The 15,204-nt window shown below is 41.1% G+C and overlaps 1 protein-coding gene across 1 annotated transcript in view; it reads left to right on the top strand.

Annotated features, from left to right (window-relative positions):
• The window catches only part of LOC123729587 (inactive dipeptidyl peptidase 10-like), a 202,867-nt gene that overhangs the window by 164,247 nt on the left and 23,416 nt on the right, over positions 1 to 15,204 (top strand). The window contains exons 10-15 of the mRNA XM_045704877.1: positions 5,955 to 6,052; positions 6,178 to 6,301; positions 6,405 to 6,443; positions 6,724 to 6,831; positions 7,251 to 7,342; positions 8,807 to 8,854. Coding sequence (XP_045560833.1) covers positions 5,955 to 6,052; positions 6,178 to 6,301; positions 6,405 to 6,443; positions 6,724 to 6,831; positions 7,251 to 7,342; positions 8,807 to 8,854 — 509 coding nt within the window. The remainder of the gene's footprint in view (positions 1 to 5,954; positions 6,053 to 6,177; positions 6,302 to 6,404; positions 6,444 to 6,723; positions 6,832 to 7,250; positions 7,343 to 8,806; positions 8,855 to 15,204) is intronic.

Below are 15,204 nucleotides of genomic sequence, written 5' to 3'. Positions count from 1 at the left end.
TTCGTCAGAGTCATGACAGAAGAAAAAAGATTCTGCTAGTCCGTGGTAAGTAATCGCAGTTATGATGTCTAGAAGTTATTTTTGGTCATAAGAGACGGTAGCGGAAACATTATGTACAAAAATATTTACAAAAATAAGTTACAAACAACGCAGATAAACGAACAAAAAAACACAATCGGTTGGGGGCACGTAAAACGTCTGCCTTCGGCTCCGGTGCCATTTTAGACAGGTAGGCTAGTCTCCCAATCCCTGTCGCTGAAAAACATACCCACAGCATGATGCTGCCAAAATCATGCTTCACCATAAGGATGATGCCAAGTTTCCTCCAGACGTGACACTTGGCATTCAGGCCAAATAGTTCAATCTTGGTTTCATCAGACCAGAGAGTTGTGTTTCTCATGGTCTAAGAGTCTTAATGTGCCTTTTGGCAAACTCCAAGCATGCTGTCATGTGCCTTTTACTGAGAAATGTCTTCCTTCTGGCCACTCTACCATAATGGCTTGATTGGTGGAGTGCTGCCGAGATGTTTGTCTTTCTGGAAGGTTCTCCCAACCTCAGTGTTACTCAGTGTTACCATCGGGATCTTGGTCACCTCCCTGACCAAGGCCCTTCTCTCCCGATTGCTCAGTTTGGCTGGGTGGCCAGCTCTCGGAAGAGTCTTGGTGGATCCAAAATTCTTCCATTTAAGATTGATGGATGTCAGAGCAAAAACCAAGCCAAAAACTGTGTTCTTGGGGACCTTCAATGCTGCAGAAATGTTTTGGTACACTTCCCCAGATCTGTGCCTCGACACAGTCCTGGGACGGAGCTCTACGGACAATTCCTTCGACCTCATGGCTTGGTTTTTGCTCTGACATGCACTGTCGACTATGGGACCTTATATAGACAGGTGTTTGCCTTTCCAAATCATGCCCAATCAATTGAATTTACCACAGGTAAATTGTGGCCTCAGATTTCATTTCAATATACGTAGGTATCTATTTAGGTTGTGATATGACGTTGGGATTCTCTGCCTCTAACCATATTACAGGGGCTGAGTCACTGGCTTACTGGTGTTCTTCCTTGCCGTCCATGGGAGGGGTGAGTCACTTGAGTGGGTTGAGTCACTGACGTGGTCTTCCTGTCTGGGTTGGCGCCCCCCCCTTGGGTTGTGCCGTGGCGGAGATCTTTGTGGGCTATACTCGGCCTTGTCTTAGGACGGTAAGTTGGTGGTTGGAGACAGCCCTCTAGTGGTGTGGGGGCTGTGCTTTGGCAAAGTGGGTGGGGTTATATCCTGCCTGTTTGGCCCTGTCCGGGGGTATCATCGGATGGGGCCACAGTGTCTTCTGATCCCTCCTGTCTCAGCCTCCAGTATTTATGCTGCAGTAGTTTATGTGTCGGGGGGCTAGGGTCAGTCTGTTACATCTGGAGTATTTCTCTTGTCTTATCCGGTGTCCTGTGTGAATTTAAATATGCTCTCTCTAATTCTCTCTTTCTCTCTTTCTTTCTTTCTCTCGGAGGACCTGAGCCCTAGGACCATGCCTCAGGACTACCTGGCATGATGACTCCTTGCTGTCCCCAGTCCACCTGGCCATGCTGCTGCTCCAGTTTCAACTGTTCTGCCTGTGGCTATGGAACCCTGACCTGTTCACCGGACGTGCTTGTTGCACCCTCGACAACTACTATGATTATTATTATTATTTGACCATGCTGGTCATTTATGAACATTTTAACATCTTGACCATGTTCTGTTATAATATCCACCCGGAACAGCCAGAAGAGGACTGGCCACCCCTCATAGCCTGGTTCCTCTCTAGGTTTCTTCCTAGGTTTTTGGCCTTTCTAGGGAGTTTTTCCTAGGGAGTTTTTCCTAGCCACCGTGCTTCTTTCACATGCATTGCTTGCTGTTTGGGGTTTTAGGCTGGGTTTCTGTACAGCACTTTGAGATATCAGCTGATGTACGAAGGGCTATATAAATAAATTTGATTTGATGTTGATTCACACATACCATTTTACTATCAACATTGACACAAGGTCAAGTAAAATATATCTAATCAAATATGAAATTAAACAATTTCAACCACCCAATATATTTTGAATAAAGGATGAAAAACATATGTTGATTTAAACAGTGAAAATATGCAAAAATCTCCAAATCTAATACATAATGAAAATGTGACATGGATCTGATGTTACATGTTCAACCTATTTACAACACCACATGACATGAATTGTGTTGGATTGTATGTGAGGTTCTGAGCCATTTTAAGTGGAATTTAACACAATTTGAACCTATACATACTGTAGTTTTGATGATTACGTTGAAATTTCATTGATGTGACAAACTGTTAGTCAGGTTAAGTCATTGTTTGAAAGTTGAGGTTTTAACCTAATTTCAATGTTTTATACGCTGACTGAAATTAAATTAATACAGTACTGGTTGTTGACTTTTGCAAATCCAAAGGTGTTTCAAATATAGACTCAACCTCACTACACGTTGACAAATTACTTTGAAACAACGTTGATCAAATCAGTTTGCGCCCAGGTGGTTATTTGCTCTATTTGTCTCTCTCCCTGGTCATTATATTATTTTAGGTGCTTTATATGAATGCTGGCATTTCAAAACATGACAAATTTATGGCAGAATATTGTAGATAAGGGGATGTATACCACGTACTGTAAATGCCTTCTAGGTATAGAATATGTCCACGGTATGTACCATGTCCATGCTTTTCATGCTCTCAATGGTGGTTGAGCACTTTGAAAATGGTTTCTTGAGAAAACCACTGAAATCTCGGACTGCTTTAAGCTTAGAGGAGCACAAATTCTATTGTAAAGTACAGTATTCAGTACAGTATAACAATAATCCTTATAAGACATTGTTGGAATCGGCTAAACTTTGAACATTGAGATATTAAATAAATGTGTAATACCCTTGTTTGAACTAGGTATTGAGTTTATTCTTGTTTAAACCAAGTATTGAGTTTATTTGTTATAATTAATTGGTATTATATTTAAAAGATGATTTAATTGCTCCTAAACTGTAATGTTGTTAATGCATTATGCTTTTTGAAGAAATATGTATTTAATGTATAAGTGAATAGTTTGGTTTACTTTGAAGTTTAAGTTTTGACCAATAAGGTCGCTTGATAAGTTGTGGCCAATGGGAGTTGACCTGGTTAACGGGAGGCCTGGAAAAAAAGAGAGGGAAAAAGACGTTGATAAGAGGATGGACGTTTTACATTAGGACCATTGGTGAAGAAAAATTATAAAAGAAGACGACAGAACTAGAACAAAACCCATACCTACTAAGACATGAAGGGAAATACCAATTTTATTTGAGAAAAGAGCTGTTATAATTTTGTTAACTTAGTAAAGACTGAAGCTACGGTCTCGTCGTGGAGGTATTTGCCAGCCTTGTGGTTAGCCTAGCATCGTGTGACACCGGGAGATAATTGCTTGGGAAGCTTTTAAAACCTGTTAGGGCTAGGGGGCAGCATTTGCACGTCTGGATAAAAAAAATGTACCCGATTTAATCTGGTTACTAATCCTACCCAGTAACTAGAATATGCATATACTTATTATATATGGATAGAAAACACTCTAAAGTTTCTAAAACTGTTTGAATGGTGTCTGTGAGTATTACAGAACTCATTTGGCAGGCAAAACCCTGAGACATTTTCTGACAGGAAGTGGATACCTGATGTGTTGTATTACCTTTAAACCTATCCCATTGAAAAGCACAGGGGCTGAGGAATATTTTGGCACTTCCTATTGCTTCCACTAGATGTCACCAGCCTTTACAAAGTGTTTTGAGTCTTCTGGAGGGAGATCTGACCGAACAAGAGCCATGGAACGATGATGTCCCATTAGACACCTGGCGCGCGAGTTCATGTTGGGTACCCTCGTTCCAATACGTTATAAAAGAGTATGCATTCGTCCACCTTGAATATTATTCATGTTCTGGTTAAAAAAGGCCCTAATGATTTATGCTATACAACGTTTGACATGTTTGAACGAACGTAAATATATTTTTTCCCCTCGTTCATGACGAGAAGTCCGGCTGGCTTAGATCATGTGCTAACAAGACGGAGATTTTTGGACATAAATGATGAGCTTTTTTGAACAAAACTACATTCGTTATGGACCTGTGATACCTGGAAGTGACATCTGATGAAGAGAATCAAAGGTAATGGATTATTTACATAGTATTTTCGATTTTAGATCTCCCCAACATGACGTCTAGTCTGTATCGCAACGCGTATTTTTCTGGGCGCAGTGCTCAGATTATTGCAAAGTGTGATTTCCCAGTAAGGTTATTTTTAAATCTGGCAAGTTGATTGCGTTCAAGAGATGTAAATCTATAATTCTTTAAATGACAATATAATATTTTACCAATGTTTTCTAATTTTAATTATTTAATTTGTGACGCTGACTGCCGGTTATTGGAGGGAAACGATTTCCTCAACATCAATGCCATAGTAAAACGCTGTTTTTGGATATAAATATGAACTTGATAGAACTAAAAATGCATGCATTGTCTAACATAATGTCCTAGGAGTGTCATCTGATGGAGATTGTAAAAGGTTAGTGCATCATTTTAGCTGGTTTTATGGTTTTGGTGACCCTGTCTTTGAATCGACAAAACATTACACACAACTCTTGTAAATGTACTGTCCTAACATACTCAAAATTTATGCTTTCGCCGTAAAACCTTTTTGAAATCGTAAAACGTGGTTAGATTAAGGAGATGTTTATCTTTCAAAGGGTGTAAAATAGTTGTATGTTTGAAAAATTTGAATTTTGACATTTATTTGGATTCAAATTTGCCGCTCTTGAAATGCACCTGCTGTTGATGGAGTGCACCACGGGTGGCACGCTAGCGTCCCACCTAGCCCATAGAGGTTAACAAGTTCATGTTCCCATGGGATATCGGTTACGGCTAAGGAGTATTGTCTGTATGGGTAGCTGTGCTTGCCTTGGACTTTGTGAGGAAACCTGCATGGAACTGCCATACTTCGCTGAGGGTATATCTACTAAGTAGTGAGTAACCACAACGTGAGCTGCTTCTGGATATTTTTGGGTGTCCTCATTTTTTTTTTAGCTCCAATGCACGCCAACGGTTTATTTAAGCAAACTTGAAATAATTTGGACACGGGTTGTGCACGACTCATTGGGGTTTATTATTTTTTATTTCTTTTGATGTTGTGTCTGAAAATGTGTTTGAAAATGTTTTAATACACATATGGAACCTTATGTATGTTGCCTTGGTGGAGTCATTAATTGGTTCAATTTAATTTAATGCATGGGATAGTTTATCCTTATTCAATAACAGAAACCTATAATCATTTAATCTGAAGTTAATACCCTATTGTCATAACCCTTGATAGTTTACAATAGGAATTCTTATCGGAGATGTCCTTCTCACCTAACATCCCATGCTGTTGAGATACTCTACATAAGTTAATATTGTAAGAGTCATATTCGAGCTTGGTGAGAGGGTTACAAATGATAGAGAAGAAGCCTAGAATAGAAGGGTGAAAGAGACTGGTTTTTATGTCAGAAGTAAAGGGTTCTCTGTAGGAAGACTTTGGAATGTGTTGGGTGGAAGGGAGGAGAGCAACAGGTTGAGATAGGGGAGACAGATGGACATCTGTGGACTAGGGGAAGGAGGGGTTGAGGTCAGGAGGTGAGGTCAGTTCCCCTTTAAGTGACTAATCAGGGTTTAGTATCTGGTTACCTTCTTCCTGATGAACCATAAAATGTAAGGATTGGAGAGAAGGAGGAGTGTCTTAAGTGGGATGTATATAACTGTGATAGTGAGAAATGGTTTTCTGTCTGAATACAGCTGTGTCAACCCTTTGGGAAGAATTAAACTTGGTTAAAGCTTCTCTAGTGTCCGTGAGTTATTTACTCTGAAATATAAGAACCTAACAATGTGTAATAGTGCATGTGAATTTTCTATTGTGATTTAGGTGGGGAAGGTCAATCCCACAGTTAAACTTTACGTTGTCACCTTGGATGGGGGATCCCAGACAACTGAACTGCGACCTCCCAATAGCTTTGAGAAAAGGTAACTGTCTAACACTGTTCACTTGTACACTGAAAAGAACAACAATAAATAAAAAATGCAACTCCAATACAACGTGTAATTTAGAATTTGCTACATGAAACGTTGTTTCTTGTCTTTCCCCTTAGTGACTACTACATTACCATGGTAAAATGGGTCACAGAGGAGAAGATCGCGGTGCGCTGGTTGAACCGAGCCCAGAACACCTCCATACTTTCTCTATGTGAGGTCGCTATGGGGGCGTGTGTAAAGGTTTGCATACACGTTACTGTCTTTGCACTGTGAGAGGTCAGATGGGTTGTCCATGTCAGTTAATGGCTTGAAAAGCACAGTCACACATACCCTTCCTCCTCAGAAACATGTGATGACATCAGAGAAGTGGCTTGATTGTCAGGTAAGCCTGCATAAGGTTCATTATATAGTTATTACACGGGTATTTCACAATTTCAGTGCAATCCATAGAAAATGTTATGTTTTCTTTAGCTCCCTATTGTATAATACTTTTTTCACTGGAAAGGGATACAGGGGAAGTACCATTTCAACTGTGCAATGCCTTATCCAGTTGTTTGTCTCAGTTTTTGGGCCTAACTAACAAATCCAGAAAATCTGCCTATTAAATGTAAGACTTTTTAGTTGTTGGTCTGACCAGTTGTTTACACTCGTTTTTCCTCCAGAATGAAGAGCCAGTGTTTTCCAAGGATGGGAATACATTCTTCCTAACCATGCCAATAAGACATGGCGAACAAGGGTCATTCCACCATATCGCCATGATATCTGACCAGGTAGGATGCTCAGCTGTCATAGTTGTGGTAATATAGGAAGTCAAATCATTTACGCAATTAGGTTAGGTTTTGTTATTCAATGAAAGGTTATGTTGCGTCTAGAGTGTAGCTGCAGTTGATGTTAAGTCTATGTAACAGTGTAGGTTCCGTCCCTCTCTTCGCCCCAACCTGGGCTCGAACCAGGGACCCTTGCACACATCAACAACTGACACCCACGAAGCATCGTTACCCATCGCGCCACAAAAGCCACGGCCCTTGCAACGCAAGGGGCAACCCTACTTCAAGTCTCAGAGCGAGTGACGTCACCGATTGAAACGCAATTAGCGCGCACCACCGCTAACTAACTAGCCATTTCACATCGGTTACATCTACAATGGCGTTTCTTTTATTTTTTATTTTTTTATCTCGTGTCTGCCCAGTTCAATGGTGATGAGGTCAACATGCGCCACCTGACCTCTGGTAACTGGGAGGTATCTCAGATCCTGGAGTATGATGAGAGAGCAGTTACAGTGTGAGTGACATGCAGTGCATTCGGAAAGTATTCAGACCCCATTACTTTTTTCACATTTTGTTACGTTACAGCCTTGTTCAAAAATGTATTGTGGCTGGGCCACTCAAGTACATTCAGACTTATCCCGAAGCCACTCCTGCATTGTCTTGGCTGTGTAATTAGGGTCGTTGTCCTGTTGGAAGGTGCAACTTCACCCCAGCCTGAGGTCCTGAGCACTCTGGAGCAGGTTTTCATCAAAGATCTCTCTGTACTTTGCTCTGTTCATCTATCCCTCGATCCTGACTAGTCTCCCAGTCCCTGCTGTTGAAAAACATCCCCACAGCATGATGCTGCCAAAATCCTGCTTGACCGTAGGGAAGATGCCAGGTTTCCTCCAGACGTGACACTTGGCATTCAGGCCAAAGAGTTCAATCTTGGTTTCATCGGACCAGAGTCTTGTTTCTGATGGTATGAGAGTCTTAATGTGCCTTTTGGCAAACTCCAAGCGGACTGTCATGTGCCTTTTACTGAGGAGTGGCTTCCGTCTGGCCACTCTACCATAAAGGCTTGATTGGTGGAGTGCTGCCGAGATGTTTGTCCTTTTGGAAGGTTCTCCCATCTTCACAGAGTCATTCTAGTGCTCTGTCAGTGTGACCATCTGGTTCTTGGTCACCTCCCTGATTGCTCAGTTTGGCTGGGTGGCCAGCTCTCGGAAGAGTCTTGGTGGTTCCAAACTTCTTCCATTTAAGAATGATGGAGGCCACTGTGTTCGTGGGGACCTTCAATGCAGCAGAAATGTTTTGGTACCCATCCCCAGATCTGTGCCTCAACACAATCCTGTGTCGGAGCACTATGGACAATTCCTTCAACCTCATGGCTTGGTTTTTGCTATGACATGCACTGTCAACTGTGGGATCTTATATAGATGGGTGTGTGCCTTTCCAAATCATGCCCAATCAATTGAATTTACCACAGGTGGACTCCAATCAAGTTGTAGAAACATCTCAAAGATGATCAATGGAAAAGGATCCACCTGAGCTCAATTTCGAATCCATAGCAAAGGGTCTGAATACTTAAGTCATTATGGGGTATTATGTGTAGATTGCTGAGATAATAATGATATTGTATCCATGTTAGAATAAGGCTGTAACGTAACAATATATACAAAAAGTTAAGGGGTCTGAATATGTTCTGAAGGCCATACTCTGACATAAGGTGGCAAAATTCCATTAACTTTCCCAAGTTCTCAGGTTTTCCAGAAATCCCACCTGGAACATTCGCAGAATCAGGAGGGAATAAGCAGGAAATCCAGAATCCCCCAACCAAGATTTTTGGAAAACTTGATAATTTTGGGAAAGTTTCCAGGAATTTACAACCTTACTCTGACATGATATGCCTTCGATGTAGAGCTGAATTCATTTGCAATATAATATTCAGGAAAGTCATACCAACGTTAACATAATATTTTGTTATGTCTTTCTCTAGTTACTTCCTTAGCACAGAAGATGGTTCAACCCAAAGACAACTCTACAGGTACTGTATACATGCATTTAAAGGGGAACTGAACACAATAACAACTTCTGGTTGAAAACAGTCTATGGGTCATCGATATTAGTCAGAAACATTTATTCCATTGCCAAAATGTACTACAAAGTGTTAGTAGGATAGTTTTGGTCATAAAGTCAGTATATTCCAAACTTGAATTTTGTGAGATTTGTTTAACTGAGTTCATCACGACTTACATGGGGTTGGGTTTGGATTTCGGTCATACCCACTTGCCCACTAACACAGGATTGTAACGCCTAGGGAGAATTGTCATGCACGGTTAAACAGTTGTGGTGGTGCGCTCTATCCAATTGTAGCCTATGGCTGAACACATACAGTTGAAGTCGGAAGTTTCCATACACTTAGGTTGTATTCATTAAAACTCGTTTTTCAACCACTTCACAAATTTCTTGTTAACCTCCCTGGGCAAGGTGGGACGTTTGCGTCCCACCTAGTCAACAGCCAGTGGAATCGCGTGGCGCAAAATACAAATACCTCAAATGCTATAACTTCAATTTCTCAAACATATGACTATTTTACACCATTTTAAAGACAAGACTCTCGTTAATCTAACCACATTGTCCGATTTCAAAAAGGCTTTACAGCGAAAGCAAAACATTAGATTATGTCAGGAGAGTACCCTGCCAAAAATAATCACAGCCATTTTCAAAGCAAGCATATATGTCACAAAAACCAAAACCACAGCTAAATGCAGCACTAACCTTTGATCTTCATCAGATGACACTCCTAGGACATTATGTTATACAATACATGCATGTTTTGTTCAATCAAGTTCATATTTATATCAAAAACAGATTTTTACATTAGCATGTGATGTTCAGAACTAGCATACCCACCGCAAACTTCCGGTGAATTTACTAAATTACTCATGATTAACGTTCACAAAATACATAACAATTATTTTAAGAATTATAGATACAGAACTCCTTTATGCAATCGCGGTGTCAGATTATAAAATAGCTTTTCGGCGAAAGCACATTTTGCAATATTCTGAGTACATAGCCCGGCCATCACGGCTAGCTAATTTGACACCCACCAAGTTTGGCCCTCACCAAACTGAGATTTATTATAAGAAAAATTGGATTACCTTTGCTGTTCTTCGTCAGAATGCACTCCCAGGACTTCTACTTCAATAACAAATGTTGTTTTGGTTCCAAATAATCCATAGTTATATTCAAATACCTCCGTTTTGTTTGTGCGTTCAGGTCAGTATCCGAAGGGTGACGCACGAGTGCATTTCGTGACAAAAAAATGTCAAAATATTCCATTACCGTACTTCGAAGCATGTCAAACGCTGTTTAAAATCAATGTTTATGCTATTTTTCTCATAAAATAGCGATAATATTCCAACCGGGCGATGTTGTATTCATTCAAAGGCTGAAAGAAAAAAATGGAGAATTCACATGAACGCGCATCTCCAGTGTCACTGTTCTCAGCCTGACCACTCACAAAATCTCCTGCTGTTTTTCGCCCAGAGACTGGAGAGACGTCATTCCACTTTCTGGCGCCTTCTGAGAGCCAATGGATGCCTTAGAAAATGTCACGTTACAGCAGAGATGCTGTATTTTTGATAGAGATGCCACAGAAGGAGAACAAATTGTCAGACAGGGCCTGCCATATGAGTTCTGTTATACTCACAGACACCATTCAAACAGTTTTAGAAACTTTAGAGTTTTCTATCCAAATCTACTAATTATATGCATATTCTCGTTTCTGGGCAAGAGTAGTAACCAGTTTAAATTGGGTACGCTTTTTATCCGGTCGTGCAAATACTGCCCCCTAGCCCCAACAGGTTTTAACAAACTATAGTTTTGGCAAGTCGGTTAGGACATCTACTTTGTGCATGACACAAGTCATTTTTCCAACAATTGTTTACAAACAGATTATTGCACTTATAATTCACTGTATCACAATTCCAGTGGGTCAGAAGTTCACATACACTAAGTTGACTGTGTCTTTAAACAGCTTGGAAAATTCCAGAAAATGATGCCATGGCTTTAGGAGCTTCTGATAGGCTAATTGACATAATTTGAGTCAATTGGAGGTGTACCTGTGGATGTATTTCAAGGCCTACCTTCAAACTCAGTGCTTCTTTGCTTGACATTGGAAAATCAAAAGAAAACAGGCAAGACCTCAGGAAAAGAATTGTAGCCCTCCACAAGTCTGGTTCATCCTTGGGAGCAATTTCCAAACCCCTGAAGGTACCACGTTCATCTGTACAAACAATAGTACGCAAGTATAAACATCATGGAACCACGCAGCCGCCATACCACTGAGGAAGGAGACGTGTTCTGTCTCCGAGAGATGAACGTACTTTGGTGCGAAAAGTGCAAATCAATCCCAGAACAACAGCAAAGGACCTTTGTGAAGAAGCTGGAGCAAATAGGTACAAATGATCCATATCCACAGTAAAACAAGTCCTATATCAACATAACCTGAAATGCCACTCAGCAAGGAAGAAACCACTGCTCCAAAACTGCCAAAAGAAAAGCCCGACTACGGTTTGCAACTGCACATGGGGACAAAGATCGTCCTTTTTGGAGAAATGTTCTCTGTTCTGATGAAACAAAAATAGAACTGTTTGGCCTTAATGACCATTGTTATGTTTGGAGGAAAAAGACGAAGAACACCATCCCAACTGTGAAGCACGGGGGTGGCAGCATCATGTTGTGGGGGTGTTTTGCTGCAGGAGGGACCAGTGCACTCACAAAATAGATGGCATCATGAAGTAGAAAAATGATGTGTATATATTGAAGAAACATCTCAAGACATCAGTCAGGAAGTTAAAGCTTGGTAGCAAGTGGGTCTTCCAAATGGATTATGACCCCAAGCATACTTCCGAAGTTGTGGCAAAATGGCTTAAGGACAACAAAGTCAATGTATTGGAGTGGCCATCACAAAGCCCTGACCTCAATCCTATAGAACATTTGTGGGCAGAACTGCAAAAGCGTGTGCGAGCAAGCTGTCCTTGAGTAGGCTGTCCTTGTGAATAAGAATTTGTTCTTAACTGACTTGCCTAGTTAAATAAAGGTTAAATAAAAAATTAAAAAATGTACCTTTAGGATATATTGGCACAAATATTGTTATGCCTGAGACTAAGTCGAGGACCGGCAAACCATGACAATATATCCTCCAAACACTGGCTTCGATGGCATTATCACTTTCATACAACGGGCTACCAACATATTCAAATATCTATTAACATACAGTAACAGTCAAAAGTTTGGACACACTTACTCATTCCAGTGTTTTTCTTTATTTTTTTACTATTTTCTACAATGTAGAATAATAGTGAACACACCAAAACTATGAAATGACAAGTGACCCGATTCAGGAAACTAGGCGTATGTCGCAAGTCACGACTTCACAGATTTTCGAGCCACTTGAACGTAAAAAAATATGTTTTTATCAAAATGCGTTTTTTTGGCAGAAATGCCTTCTCGAACATGTGAACTTTCATGTGCCTTATTAACAAATTTGTATGCGGTCTGTAAATAGGAATAAAATTGTTAAATTACGAGCCTTGTTGGTTAAGCCACAACAAAGGTAGCAACCTTCGCCTGAGTGCTCTGGACCTCACCAAGCCGCACTGACTCTTGACACAATGCTTGCTTAACCCAGAAGCACCAATGTGTCAGAGGAAACACTAACCTGGCGATTGTGTCAGTGTGCATTGTGCCCAGCCCGCCACAGGAGTCGATAGAGCACGATGGGACAGGGACAACCTGGCCAGATGATGCTGGGCCAATTGTGCACCGCCTCATGGGTCTCCCAGTCACAGCCTGCTGCAACACAGCCTGGGATTGAACCAGAATCTGTAGTGACGCAGCTAGCACTGCAATGTAGTGTCTTAGACCACTGCGCCACTCAGGAGGCCCTAGCTGGCAATGTTCTTATCCCTTGCTTGCTAACTATGGCTAATTTACAATCACGTCAAACAGTGTTGCCAGAATAACAACAAAATAGCTGATTTTTTTATTTGTTTTAGCTGTTTTCTAGTGACATTTATTTGGATACATTCATAACAAAGTGATCCTGCCATAGAAAATGTGATCTCTCGTCAGGACACTGTGGTTCAAAGGAGCTAGCCAACAACACAGCTAACACAATCACTTCACACTGAAGCTGGAAAGACTGAAACTAGCTGCATTTCTTTTCATTTGACCTGTTATCTATTGATATTTCTTTGTATACAATATATTCTGAAAGTATTCAGACCCCTTGACTTTTTCAACATTTTGTTATGTTACAGCCTTATTCTAAACATTGATTGAATTGCCCCCCCCCATCAATATACACACAATACCCCATAATGACAAAGCAAAAACAGGTTTTTAGAAAAAATGGAAATATTACATTAACATAAGCATTCAGACCCTTTACTCAGTACTTTTTTGAAGCACCTTTGACAGCGATTACAACACCGAGTCTTCTCGCTACAAGCTTGGCACACCTGTATTTGAGGAGTTTCTCCCTTTCCTCTCTGCAGATTCTCTCAAGCTCTTTCAGGTTGGATGGGGAGCGTTGCTGCACAGCTATTTTCAGGTCTCTCCAGAGATGTTCGATCGGGTTCAAGTCCGGGCTCTGGCTGGGCAACTCAAGGACATTCAGAGACTTGTCCCAAAGCCACTCCTGTGTTGTCTTGGCTTTGTGCTTATGGTTATTGTCATGTTAGAAGTTGAACCTTCACCCCAATCTGAAGTCCTGAGTGCCCTGGAGCAGGTTTTCATCAAGGCTCTGTCTGTACTTTGCTCTATTCATCTTTCCCTCAATCCTTGCTAGTCTCCCAGTCCCTGCCGCTGAAAAACATACCCACAGCATGATGCTGCCAATACCATGCTTCACCATAGGTTTCTTCCACGTGACACTTGGCATTCAGTCCAAAGAGTTCAATATTGGTCTCATCAAACCAGAGAATCTTGTTTCTTATGGTCTGAGAGTCCTTTAGGTGCCTTTTGGCCATCTCCAAGCGGACTGTCATGTGCCTTTTATTGAGGAGTGGCTTCCATTTGGCCACTGTACCATAAAGGCCTGATTGGTGGAGTGCTGTAGAGATGATTGTCCTTCTGGAAGGTTCTCCCATCTCTACAGAGGAACACTGGAGCTGTGTCAAAGTGGCCATCCGTTTTTTGTTCACCTCCCTGACCAAGGCCCTTTTCCCCCGATTGCTCAGTTTGGCCGTGCGGCCAACTCTAGCAAGAGTCTTATTAGTTCCAAACTTCTTCCATTTAAGAATAATGGAGGCCACTGTGTTCTTGGGGACCTTCAATGCTGAAAAACATTTTTAGTACCCTTCCCCAGATCTGTGCCTTGACACAATCCTGTCTTGGAGCTCGACAAACAATTCCTTCAACCTCATGGCTTGATTTTTTTCTCTGACATGCACTTTCAACTGTGGGACCTTATATAGACAGGTGTGTGCTTTTCTAAAGCATGTCCAATGAATTTAATTTACCACAGGTGGACTCCAATCAAGTTGTAGAAACATCTCAAGGATGATCAATGGAAACTGGATGCACCTGAGCTCAGTTCTGAGTCATGTAGCAAAAAGGTCTGAATACTTATGTAAATAAAGTATTTCTGTTTTTATTTGTAATACATTTGCAAACTTTTCTAAAAACCTGTTTTTGCCTTGTTGTTATGGGGTATTGTGTATAGATTGATGAGGACATATTTTTATTTAAACCATTTTAGAATACGGCTGTAACGTAACAAAAAGTGGAAAAAGTCAAGGGGTCTGAATACTTTATGAATGCACTTTATATCCATAAAATTATGCCGATTCATGATTTCGACTGGCTGAGAAACGCTGTCTGCCTGTCGGTCTCTCATCCCGTCTCCTGACACTTTCATTACTATCCGACAGCAAATATCGGAGAGACAACAGCAAGGTTTATACAAATCTCCGCTGTTGAAAACAACATTTTAGTGTGAAAGGAATGTGAGATAATGTGTAGATGCTGTTTATGGTGGAGATCAACTTCATAAATGGCCTGGCTGGGCTGATGAGACAGTGGATTGCGCAGTCAGATGGAACAGAGTAAATAGGCATTTTAACGTCATAGATTTGGCCAGTGGAAACTTGTGGAGAAGACACTGGCTGGAATGCGGTTTTAACCAATCAGCATTCAGGATTAGACCCACCCGTTGTATAATTAGGTGCAGGAACACTATAATACTTTCATAACCCCGGTTCTCTGAGAATATGAGTGAGATGTGTAACTATGGTTAATTGCATCACAAGTGATTCAGTACGGAAGTACCAGTCACACAACGTCTGGCGGAGACAGACAGCTCGAGTGGTGAGGTGAGCACTT

Source organism: Salmo salar, chromosome 21 (assembly GCF_965601325.2).
Source record: "Salmo salar chromosome 21, fSalSal1, whole genome shotgun sequence".
Lineage (NCBI taxonomy): Eukaryota > Metazoa > Chordata > Actinopteri > Salmoniformes > Salmonidae > Salmo > Salmo salar.
Note: the sequence above shows the minus strand (reverse complement) of the source record. Positions and strands in the feature narration are given on the sequence as shown.